Source organism: Schistocerca gregaria, chromosome 6 (assembly GCF_023897955.1).
Source record: "Schistocerca gregaria isolate iqSchGreg1 chromosome 6, iqSchGreg1.2, whole genome shotgun sequence".
Lineage (NCBI taxonomy): Eukaryota > Metazoa > Arthropoda > Insecta > Orthoptera > Acrididae > Schistocerca > Schistocerca gregaria.
In genome coordinates, this window is record NC_064925.1 from 481633119 (window position 1) to 481646366 (window position 13248).

The window sequence follows — 13248 nt, forward strand, 5'->3', positions numbered from 1 at the left end:
AACGAGTGTTTTGTAAGCCACCTTCTTTGTTGATGGACTACATTTTCTAAGGACTCTCCCAATGCATCTCAACCTGGCATCCGCCTTACCAACAATTAATTTTATATGATCATTCCATTTCAGATCGTTTCGTACGCAGACTCCCAGACATTTTATAGAAGTAACTGCTGCCAGTGTTTGTTCTGCTATAATATATTCATACAATAAGGGATCCTTCTTTCTATGTATTCGTAATATATTACATTTGTCTATGTTAAGGGTCAGTTGCCACTCCCTGCACCAAGTGCCTATCCGCTGCAGATCTTCCTACATTTCGCTGCAATTTTCTAATGCTTCAACTTCTCTGTTTACTACAGCATCATCCGCGAAAAGTCGCATGGAACTTCCGACACTATCTACTAGGTCATTTATATATGTTGTGAAAAGCAATGGTCCCATAACACTCCCCTGTGGCACGCCAGAGGTTACTTTAACGTCTGTAGACGTCTCTCCATTGAGAACAATATGCTATTTTCTGTTTGCTAAAAACTCTTCATTCCAACCACACAGCTGGTCTGATATTCCGCAGGCTCTTACTTTGTTGATCAGGCGACAGTGCGGAACTGTATCGAACGCCTCCCGGAATTCAAGGAAAATGGTATCTACCTGGGAGCCTGTATCTAATATTTTCTGGGTCTCATGAACAAATAAAGCGATCTGGGTCTCACATGATAACTGTTTCCGGAATCCATGTTGATTCCTACACAGTAGATTCTGGGTTTCCAGAAATGACATGATACTCGAGCAAGCGTAGAACGCAAGTCTAATGATTTTTGTTACTAGTAACAGCTGAAAATTGCTTAAGGCTGAAATCTAGACTGTGGAATAAAACCCATTCTACAGTGAAATGGCTGTTATATCTTTCAAACAATCAATTTCGTCTCTGGGTTCGGCTCTTGAGGATGAATATGCTACCTTCCCTTCAAAGACATTCAGACCCTTCATTTTTGGTGCGCCCTGCAGATTATCAGTCGTTATGACGGTAAGGATGGACGGACCAATATTAATGTCCACTAATAGGTGTCACGATGTTTTTGAACAGATAGGGCGTACTGTCTCTGTCAGGTCACGTGCCCGCCACGCCACGAAAAGACATTCAGTCTCGGTGGCCGGTGGTAATAATGTTTCGGTTAGTCACTGTACTTCCATTATTGTCTGTCTTGTAGATCTTTTATTTTCATCATGGCAGCAACATCACCAATTGTTACGAATTTGTTTAGAATGAAAAAAGGCCCACAGGTGCACTAATTATGTTAATACTGAATCTTGATCACGGTTTCAAGTATAATAATTTACTGGATGATCATTGTTATTTCAAAAGTTGCAGCTTCCTTGAAGGTTTTCAGCCAGTATTGGGCATAGCAGATAGGCACTAGTGGTGACTCGATTGTGCCATAGTGTTGTATGGTTATTTGAGATAAACTACTGTTTTAGGACACTTCTCCAGTAGGAAACTGTCGTAAAGAGGTATGAGCTTTTATTGTGTTAGCAGTAGTTTGTGTGCCTTTCATTGTCTTGGGCAATGTTACCGCACTTACGCACTAGACTGCTATTCGTAGAACTATCGTCATTCATTAGTAGTGTGCCTATGTACAACGATTAAGGCCAGCTGGTAGTATTAGCCCTATAAGCAAATAGAGCGTATGATGTAAGCTGAGTTTTATTTGCATATAATAACCCCGTTTGTGAATGATACTTAAAATAGTGATGCAAACTTTGTTACATGAATTTGCTCATGTTTGACCACCTCCATGATCATATGCAACGGCATTTTAACTTTTGGACAATCATATTAATAACTATATGGACCTTCAGTTGCACTTGTAGGCTTGTTGTTAATATTTTACCGTAGATATCGACTTGGTTCCTGATAAAAGGTGTGTTGTAGCTCAATGTGGGGAGCCCCACCTATGGCGCGCGGGATGTAGCACATTTGACCGTGCACCTAGTATAAGAAATTCAGTGGTGGAGTACGTACAGTGCCAAATGTAGTTTTACTGTTTATCGAAACAGGTTTATGTCTGTTGAAGTTATTTTTATTGATCGTGACACAGCCGCTGGGCCAAGACGTTTTTCATTTTTAAACGCTTATGTAAGTAATATCTTATCACATACGTAATTTTAGAAGTTTGTGTATAGACTGTATTACTAGTCTAAATGTTATTTTGATCACTTCTTACGACTTACGAAGAAGGCTATATTATTATAGTTGAGACCATGGTCAAGATTTAGTATTAACATAATTAGTGCAACTGTGGGCTGGTTTTCATTCGAAACAATCTTGTATATCTGACACCCGAAAGCCGGTACTTATTGTTGAAATTATGTGAGATTGTGCTGTAACATAAACCATTAAAAAAAGTATTTAAGGGGGGTAGGATGTCAAACGGGAGGACTTCGAGAAGGAGAGGCGGCACAGGACATTTTCATTTGCACTGTCTATACTTTTACAAATACATTCATAAAACTTTGTCAGCAAGACCAGGAAGGATTCAGGATTCACACTGTGGTGAGCATACTGTAAGACCTTCGGTACACACACCATCAGATTATTTGACTTGTTACTCTGACGAAGTAGGCGAGTGTCAGCAATATGTCTCGTGGTCTTATCGTGGCGTGTTTATCTTCCGCCGTTAGGTTAGACGATAGAAATGCCACTTGCACCCTTAGAGTGGCAGATTGAGAGTGACCAACTTTAAACAGAACTTGATTAATTTTCACACATATTTATTAAAATAATAACAAGCATAAAAATTACTTAACTTCGTTCTGGATGCTATTTACAATTGACAATCTGAAGTTCCTTTGGTATTGGTACGTTAATCTTATTCTCACATTTATCTCTGATACTTGACAAAAGTGTCTATACATTTATCTTCATGGCTATGTACAGGAATACGGTAATCTTATTAGGCGCAGACTGAAACTTGACTATAGACTGGTACAGACAAATGTACAACTCGTACAGACTGGTACAGACTAATGCCGACTGGTACAGACTGGTGCAGACAAATGCAGACTCACTAATTGGAGGTCTGTCCACTTGTTATAATACCTCGCACGTTCATGTATCACTACACGAGTGTGGTCCACAAGGAGAAAAGGTTCTATGTTAGCAGCAATCTCATTGGCTGCGTTACATATTAATACGCGGATCGGCGGAAGCAGAATTTGGTCCGTCTCTATGGCAGCGCCATCTTGTAGTGCGGAGACAGATGAGCGCTGCCCCTGCGCTGTTGTGCTTAGCAGGGCGCGCTCTAGTGGTAAAGTTGTGTACGCGCTGACAACACGGAACTATGTACACAACACACACTCATGGCAGTGGAAGTTCAAAAACACGAAAAAATAATATTTTTTAAATGTGAAATTTCATGATTTTTTTCACCTACTGTTGGCTGCATTTGTTGCTATAGGTACACTTTTCTTTACAATGAAGAGAGATTCTCTTGCTTATGAAGAAAAGTGTACCTACAGCAACAAATGCAGCTAATACCAAGTGAAAAAATTACGAAATTTCACGTGTAAAAAAATTGTTTTGTGATGTTTTTAAACTTGCTCTGCTATGAATGCGAATCCTGAATCCTTCCTGGTCATGCTAACAAAGTCTTATGAATTTATTTGTAAAAGTATAGACTGTGTAAATTAAAATGTCCTGTGGTTCCTCTCCTGCTCCAAGTCGGCCACTTTCACGTCCTACCCCCCATAAACTGCCACTGATGTCTCCATCACGACTGAAATGTCGACCCCTCCGAAGTAGTTCTCAGATTTTATAGTAGACAGCGTATTGCTAGAGTGCAGTCTCGTTCGTCACCATGGCCTCAAAGCTCTGTCTTCCTCAGAATGGTGTTCTGTTTCAGCTCATCGGAACTCGTATGGTGTCATCCCCCGTCTCCTGACACTGGCAGCCTTCGTCGCGATTTCTCGTCTGCGGGCGGCCTGTGCGAGCTAACTGCCGTCAGCCGCACCACCTGGGACATTGCTCTGCCATCCAAAAGCCCATCGCTTCACCGAAGCCCAGAAGAGTACTACTCGAACCTCGAAGCAGCTCGATAGCCTGTCACTCGAAGTTAATCCGTATACTGCACACCTTTCATCGATAAGCGAAGAAATTAACTCAGCAATGACACTGAATAAAGTTCCTTAAGCGAGCAGTGAATAAATACCTCCAATCATTTTCTTAAATTAAGGGTCCACAACCACATTATATTGATTGAAAGAAGTCAGTTTCCTGCAGAAGGTAGCTGTTTCATTTGAAACACAGTCGTTATTTCGTTGGCGGTTAGCAAATCGCTCCCTCTTGGACATTTTGTAGCAGCATCACACAAAATCAACATTTAACGACCCGCGCAGGGGTGTGGAATAGACTGATGTGCAATGGTGTTACCCGCCAATGTCGTAATATCTTAGGGTCGCAGATGTGATTTTCTACATCCACCCACAGCACACTAAGTAAGTCGGTATATGTCTTGAAATGAAAACACACATGAGGAAGCCAACGACTTAAAATCACATCTTGACCTGAAATTTTTGTTGTTGTCGTTGTTGTGATATCCAGTCCGAAGACTGCTTTGATCCAGTTCTCCATGCTGTTCTATCCTGTGCAAGCCTTTTCACCTCGGAGTAACTACTGCAATCAACAGACTTCTGAATGTGTTCACTGCACTGATCTCTTGATCTCCCTCTACGATTTTTACCACCCCACACTTCCCTCCAATACTAAACTGGTGATCCATCGACGTCTCGGAATGTGTCTTAGCAATTGGTCCCTTCTAGTCAGGTTGCGCTAATAATTTCTTTTCTCCCCACTTCTGCTCAGTACCTCCGCATTAGTTAAGTGAGCTTCCATTTTCAGAATTCCGCTGTTACACCACGTCTCATAAACTTCTTTTCTCTCCTTGTCTAAATTGGTTCTCGTCCATGTTTCCCTTCCATACAAGGCTACACTCCATATAAAATGGTTTGAGAAATGACTTCCTAACTTCAAATCTATATTCGATGTTAACAAATTTCTCTTCTTCAGAAACGCTTTCCTTTTCATTGCCAGTCCACATTTTATGTAATGTCTACTTCGGTTATCATAAGTTATTTTGCTACCCAAATAACAAAACTCAGCTACCACTCTAAGTTTCTCATTTTCTAATCTTAATTTATTCAGCATCAGGTGATTAAATTCGACCACGCTCCAGTATCCGTGTTTGGCTTTGGTTGATATTCATCTTTTTTCCCATATTTCCATAACAAGTTCCTTCTGATCTTTGGGTCGCATTTTCCGCGAGTCATCAATACTTCTATTCATAAGAATACTATAATGAATGATGAAATTAAGATATTCTATGGGTGTAGGGGATTTAAAAACGATTTAGTCTGTTCCATATTCGTGTGTGGATCATAACATGACCGAAAATGGAAGTAAATAATGTTATTTTTGTACTAAGTAACTGAATGGTGTCCAAGAAGGTGAAGTTAGCTAGTTGCTAATGAGATAACGGGGTGCCACACTGTTGGTGTTCATCTGTCTGTCGAATAGGAACCTTAAGATCAGCTGTACCCAAGGCACTGTTCGAGAGGAGTAGGCTAAGTCTCGGCATCAGATTTCAAAGCACACGTGCCATTAATATCAGCTGGAGGAACGCAGTGGTAACGAATTTTACTGAGACGTCACCTTGGGCGACAGTGAAGGATTCACGTATCTATGTCAAGCGCCTGAGTTTCGAACCGACATAGGCTTATTTTCTGTCTCTGTTGCTGCCTTGTATACAAGTGCTGTTGGCACACGTGAGGGTGGCGGAGTGACTCTACACTCCAGTGGAAGACAGCTTATCAGTTATTTGCAGCATGAATTTGGCGTTTTACTCAGTATGAACCTATCTGTTTTGATCCAATGAAATAAAGTAATTGCGTCAAGCGAATAAAGCCTCAAGCAGGAATATGACTTTTTTCAGGAAATACCTCTTTTAGTTATTAACGTAACTGTCTTTGATTAAGTTGATCTACATATAGTAACTAGTAATAGCAATGTAGTTTTACACTAATGTGGAAGTGATTGTTGTGCATTATTTCGAGGTGCAGGGCATAATTAGAAGAATTATAGTGAAAGTGATTATTCATCTTTCTACTGCTTACGTGAATCTGACGATACGGACTTTTGTCGAAAGAAGCCGTTTTTGTTATCAGGTATACGTGTATTGCACACCTGATTCTTATCGTGATGGATACTAGTGTCTCTCAAAAATTTTAATTTAATGCCTTGTACATAGCTACGTCTGCCATTTCCTAGCTGCTGATTTATAGAATAGATTGGAGACTACCGCTTTCATACGCTGAATGGCCAAAAGTCATTGTGTGAGATGTCGGTTGTTGTAAGCGGCGGCTTACAATTGTGCAAACGCTGTCTATAAAATATTGAAGAGCCACCCTAGTCGCTGCTGAGGTCGAAAAAAAGAACTCCTGTGTAAATAACAAATACACTATGACCATGCGTCATGCACCGTTTATCATTCTGCAATCAAAACCGTTTAAGACAACAGTCACCAGATGCCGTCACCAGATGTCGCCCTTTAACATTGCCGAGAGCTTAGTCACATTTTGTCCGATCCCCTTGACGGGGTCGCAGAGATTAGACTAGGTCAGGCTGGAATCTGTTCTATGAATAAAGTAGATTATATTTTAACCTAGGTTGGTATAGGTATTTGTGGCGTTTGGTCTGTCATTGGAGACGAGCGCTGCATTGCACATTTTGCTACTGTGGATGAGGTATATCCTGTCTCGAAAACAAATTGCCGAGTACTGTAGATTCTGTCCTCCTTTGCCCGAATAACAGGGCAAGTTTCACAAGTAATGTGAGATGAAACGAATAGCAGGACAAGTTTCACGAATAATGTGAGATGAATGGAGAAACTTTCTGTTACATATCCGAGATGATTCGTGATTACCTTGAAAAGCAAGATTAAAAACACTCTGTTTTGCTGTATTTGTTTTTAGTTGTGCAGACATACGACAGTGTAACTTCAGCGACTGTCATTCATGCCTGTGAGAGACAGGCATAAAATTCAATAAGATATTTTGAACACCTAAAGCACTGAAAAATGCAAACAGACACCATAGACCGCATTTGAAAACCGTGTAATAGAATCACAACCCTATTGGCTTCAAATAATATCAATTTGGAGACAGTTAACAGCCACCAACGACATCCCATAGTCGATCCACAACAGTAACTATAAGCGTAAGTTACGCCACCCTTCTCCAACAAATTACTTTTTTGGAGAAAAATGTATGCCTAAAATTACCAATATATATTTTGCCTATTTGTGGTTTTGAATAAAGTTGCAATTTCGGTCCATAGATTCCGAACTATATCCTGATTGCAATATTTTTCGTCATCAGGATGCCACAAACTCACTCTTCCTTGAGCTAAATGCTTCAATGCTTCGTCTGACAGAACGTCGGTCGATTTAACCGAAAGAAATTTCCCCGATAGTCGTCTGTACGTTCGGACGATGAGATCGGCTACAGAGAGAATGCGCACGCGGTGGGGTCCCGATTTGAAAAGACTGGCCGTTTTCAGCCGACGTTGATCGTCGGCGGAATCCACCGATATCGCCGCTGTTGTCACCGCAGAATAGTTCTCAAGAGGAGAATACGGCAATGGCCACAACCCGATTTCCCACAAACTTAGCTCAGTGGAAGAGGAACCAAACTATGCGACCACGTGTCTCCGTTTACTAGTAGATACACGCCTGTTTCGGAGGAAATGACCCTCATAATTTTCAAAAGAATTTAGATGCCTTTTATGGGGCGGTGAGCTCAGCTCAACCGGTGGCATAGTGGCTAGCGTTGCCGTCTTTAACTTTTGCTTCCCATGTATGAAAACCGTTGATTTGTTTTTATTTATTTTATTTTTTAATTTATTTACCTAAGTACTTAGAAGATTGCTTACACGAATTTTTTAATCAGGTTACGGGATACAAGGGGCTATATTAATTGTAAAATCACAACTTGGTTTCGCAATGACGTTCATGAGTTTATTATATATGTATGTATGCTACTTTTAGCGGTTATACTCTTTTAAATTCTCATATTCTTATATTAATTGATAGTTTTTATATTTTATTCTTATATTTATTCTCCAGGAAGATTTTTATATTCCCTTAAATGATACCGGTAGTAAAATGGTACAAATGGCTGTATATTTGACAGCATCATTTAGCCCTCGTAGACGGTAAATCTTCATATGGGACAGTCATACTCGCTACTTCTGGCCACTCAGTTTCTTACATAGGTGCATTTTTAAACATAGATATGAATATACTCAGTACACAATATTGGCCATGCATAAAGTCATCATTTCACCCATCTGAAACATAGTTTGCCGTGTATATAACAAGCAAAACGTAAGTTAACTACTACAGAAACTCTTACCGAAGGAGAACGTGTCACTCTACTTACTACTTACTGGACAGTACATCGAATGTTTTTGAACAATTGCTTGGTGATAAGTGTGTCAGACAATTAAACTCGCAAAATATACGCAAGAAGTGCATCACTCTTGAATATAAAACGTTTCATAAAAAGATAATGATCTCTAAATGATACTGAATGTTGCATACTATATCTATTACTGAGTTGTAAATATTGATAAACCGTCACATATGCGAAATAAAGGGCAATAAATAAAGATATGGTCCTTTATTTTATTACAATATGTCACTTTCAGCGCTTATAGCTCACTTAAGTTGCAGTTGAAATTTCGAGGTAAGCATAACAGCATGGGCTACAGCAACTGAATGCGCGTCTGCTAAAACAACTGGAAACTTCGTCAATGTGGAAATGCAACATGCCGAACGTCCTAGAAGCACGGTGTTTGGTGCGAATCAGGAAGCTGTAATGGCAGGTCTCGAGTCCGGCAAAGGAAAGAACCCCTTATAGACAGAACAGAAATCAAAATCCAAATCATATACACAACAAAATGATTGCCTAAATGAGACAAAGTTATTATCACTTAGAAAAGGATTGTAAGATGAAAATCGAGGAACTTGTAGAGGTCTACTAAAGTTACTGGTCGCAAAAAAAAAAAAAAATAAATAAATTACAAAGCTTAATAGCACGCTGATGCGTCTATCCATAATCAAAAAAGTCATGACAATCGATAGTTGAGAGTGTCTGTTTTTAACACTGTCCATCATGTATCAGGAAATCAAATATTTACGATATTTCATCGGATTTTAATTATGTCTAATAATACAAATATACCAGAACTCAGAATCATCCACAGGTACACGTAAAATGAACACACAAGCGTGCAGCCATAGCCAATTAATTTCTCTAAATGTATCACATGTTTCTGTTTAAGATTCTTTGTATCATCTGTCTTTTTACTATCTGAAGCGGCTCGCCACGAATTCTTGTCTTGTGCCTACCTCCTCCTCTCAAGTAGTACCTGTACCTAACATCCCCGGTTACTTTTTGGATGTTTTCCACTCTGTCTTCCCCTATAGATTTTACCCGCTACAGCCTCCTTAAGCACAATGGAAGTTATTCCTTGATGACGTAGTACTTTGACTACCATTCTGTCCCTTCTTCTTGTCAGTGTTTTTCTCATATCCCTTTCCTCCCTGACTCAGCATAGATTGTCATCATCTCTTGTCCTTTCAGCCCACCTAATTTTCAACATCCTTCTATCGGATCACATCTCAGATGTTTAGATTCTCTTTCCTTTTCTTCGTTTTTTCCACAGTCCATGATTTACTACCATAGACTGCAGTACCTCAAATTTACATTCTAAGAAATATCTTCCTCAAATTAAGCCCGACATTCGATACCACTAAACTTCTCTTGGCGAGTAAATGTCCTGTTTGCCTGTGCCAGTCTGCTGTTACCTCCTCTTCTTTTCGTCCGTTATGTGTTCTTTTTGACTCCAAGGTATCAGAAATCCTCGAATTCGTCTTCTTCGTGGTCCTCAGTTTTGATGCTAAGTTTATCGCTAAACGCATTTCTGCTACTCATCATTACTTTCATCTTTCTTCTGTTTAGTCTCAGTCCACAGTGTGTGCTCATTCCATTTAGCAGACCCTGCAGTTCTTCTTTACTATAATTGAGTATAGTAATTTCACAGTGTATTTTATCATCGATATTCTTTCACCCTGAATTTCAGTCCCTCCCGTGAATCTTTCTTTTATTTCCACCATTGCTCGTTCAAAAATGGTTCAAATGGCTCTGAGCACTATGGGACTTAACATCATAGGTCATCAGTCCCCTAGAACTTAGAACTACTTAAACCTAACTAACCTAAGGACATCACACACATCCATGCCCGAGGCAGGATTCGAACCTGCGACCACATTGCTCGTTCGCCGAACAGATTGCAAAGTAGGAACGAAAGACTACATCCCTGTCGTATTCGCATCCCAATCAAAACACTTCATTCTTGGTCTTCCATTATTATTTTTACCTCTTCTTCCTTGCACATGCTAAACATTACTCGTCTTTCTCAATAGCTTACACTTATTTTCCTGAGAATTTAAGACATTTTGCTCCAATTTACAATGTCGAACGCTTTTCCTCTGTCGACAGATCCTATGCACGTATCTTGACATTCCTTTCGTCTTGCTTCCACTGTCAACCACATTGTCAGAACTGCTTCTCTGGTGACTTTGCCCTTCTCAAAGCCAAACTGATCGTCATAGAATAGATCCAAACTTCACGGAAGCTGTCCTGCGAACCTCGCTAGGGAGCTTGCAGGAGAGTTTCTGTGAAGTTGGGAAGGTAGGAGACGAGTTACTGGCGGAACTAAGGCTGTGAGGACGGGTCGTGAGTCGTGTTTAGGTAGTTCAGCTGGTAGAGCATTTGTCCGCGGAAGGCAAAGGTCCAGAGTTTGAATCTTGGATCCTGCACACATTTCTAATATGCCAGGAAATTTCATACACTCCTGGAAATGGAAAAAAGAACACATTGACACCGGTGTGTCAGACCCACCATACTTGTTCCGGACACTGCGAGAGGGCTGTACAAGCAATGATCACACGCACGGCACAGCGGACACACCAGGAACCGCGGTGTTGGCCGTCGAATGGCGCTAGCTGCGCAGCATTTGTGCAACGCCGCCGGTAGTGTCAGCCAGTTTGCCTCTTTAACACTGGTAGCATACAGCGACAGCGTGGACGTGAACCGTATGTGCAGCTGACGGACTTTGAGCGAGGGCGTATAGTGGGCATGCGGGAGGCCGGGTGGACGTACCGCCGAATTGCTCAACATGTGGGGCGTGAGGTCTCCACAGTACATCGATGTTGTCGCCAGTGGTCGGCGGAAGGTGCACGTGCCCGTCGACCTGGGACCGGACCGCAGCGACGCACGGATGCACGCCAAGAACGTAGGATCCTACGCAGTGCCGTAGGGGACCGCACCGCCACTTCCCAGCAAATTAGGGACACTGTTGCTCCTGAAGTATCGGCGAGGACCATTCGCAACCGTCTCCATGAAGCTGGGCTACGGTGCCGCACACCATTAGGCCGTCTTCCGCCCACGCCCCAACATCGTGCAGCCCGCCTCCAGTGGTGTCGCGACAGGCGTGAATGGAGGGACGAATGGAGACGTGTCGTCTTCAGCGATGAGAGTCGCTTTTGCCTTGGTGCCAATGATGGTCGTATGCGTGTTAGGCGCCGTGCAGGTGAGCGCCACAATCAGGACTGCATACGACTGAGGCACACAGGGCCAACACCCGGCATCATGGTGTGGGGAGCGATCTACTACACTGGCCATACACCTCTGGTGATTGTCGAGGGGACACTGAATAGTGCACGGTACATCCAAACCGTCATCGAACCCATCGTTCTACCATTCCTAGACCGGCAAGGGAACTTGCTGTTCCAACAGGACAATGCACGTCCGCATGTATCCCGTGCCACCCAACGTGCTCTAGAAGGTGTAAGTCAACTACCCTGGCCAGCAAGATCTCCAGATCTGTCCCCCATTGAGCATGTTTGGGACTGGATGAAGCGTCGTCTCACGCGGTCTGCACGTCCAGTACGAACGCTGGTCCAACTGAGGCGCCAGGTGGAAATGGCATGGCAAGCCGTTCCACAGGACTACATCCAGCATCTCTACGATCGTCTCCATGGGAGAATAGCAGCCTGCATTGCTGCGAAAGGTGGATATACACTGTACTAGTGCCGACATTGTGCATGCTCTGTTGCCTGTGTCTATGTGCCTGTGGTTCTGTCAGTGTGATCATGTGATGTATCTGACCCCAGGAATGTGTCAATAAAGTTTCCCCTTCCTGGGACAATGAATTCACGGTGTTCTTATTTCAATTTCCAGGAGTGTATCAGCGAGCACTCGGTTGTAGAGTGAAAATTTCATTCTGGAACTACAGAGGATATTGTACTCAAAACATATCGCAAGGCAAATATCTATTGCGAGAGGCGTTCAATAAGTAATGCAATACTTTTTTCTGAAATAAAGTTGATTTCATTGAGGATTTCAGTAGATTGTATTATTGTCTGCTCTTCTCGGTACAAAATCCTGATTTTCAACACAATCTTTGTTCAATGCGACGGCCTTACGCCACCTTAATGGGAGGGATTTAATGCCCGAATGCTATCACTGTATTGGTCGACGTCGGGGAGAACGTTATGGTGCATCTATAACTTCCCCATCATCGATGCACTGTTTGCCATGGACTGCTTCCTTCATTGGACCAAACAGATGGACGTTGTAAATTGTGAGATCCGGGATGTGGGATGGGCGAGGAATGCGCAGACTTACGTGAGTCCTTGCGTTGTCATGGAGATGGAGAAGTTCATTTACATTTCTGTGCCGACGAACACGCTGGAGCAACTGCACATTTCAACACTGCAGGAGTCGCAGCTGTATTTGGGCAGCCAGCACGCGGAAGATCAGGTAAGTTTGAGCGATGATGACAGACGCCTCGCCACAAAGGTCACAGTGCTTTTGTTCACTGTCATGTCTCCGTAGACATTCTGCAGACGCCTATGAATATCTACGATGATCTCTTTTTTTTCGCCAAAAGAAAGTTAATGGCAGCTGTCTGCTTGGAACACATCTCCGTTACAGATGCCATTTAGAAGGCTACGCATAGCACCGCCACCTATCGTAGGAATATTTCACGATGTCTCCCAACAAATGTAACGTTCTTTCAATTGAAATTGGCCGAGAACAAAAGTGTTGCATTACTTACTGAACACACCTCGT

At 42.1% G+C, this 13248-nt stretch overlaps 1 protein-coding gene across 2 annotated transcripts in view; it reads left to right on the forward strand.

The window, feature by feature from the left end:
• LOC126278662 (uncharacterized) overlaps positions 1 to 8698 on the forward strand; it is a 252376-nt gene extending 243678 nt beyond the window's left edge. The window contains exon 6 of one of the 2 annotated variants that reach the window (XM_049978896.1): positions 3897 to 8698. In XM_049978896.1, the coding sequence (XP_049834853.1) occupies positions 3897 to 4092 (196 nt within the window). In that variant the 3' untranslated portion in view covers positions 4093 to 8698. The remainder of the gene's footprint in view (positions 1 to 3896) is intronic. The other variant, XM_049978895.1, reaches the window with a different exon arrangement.
• The last annotated feature ends 4550 nt before the right edge of the window (positions 8699 to 13248 follow it).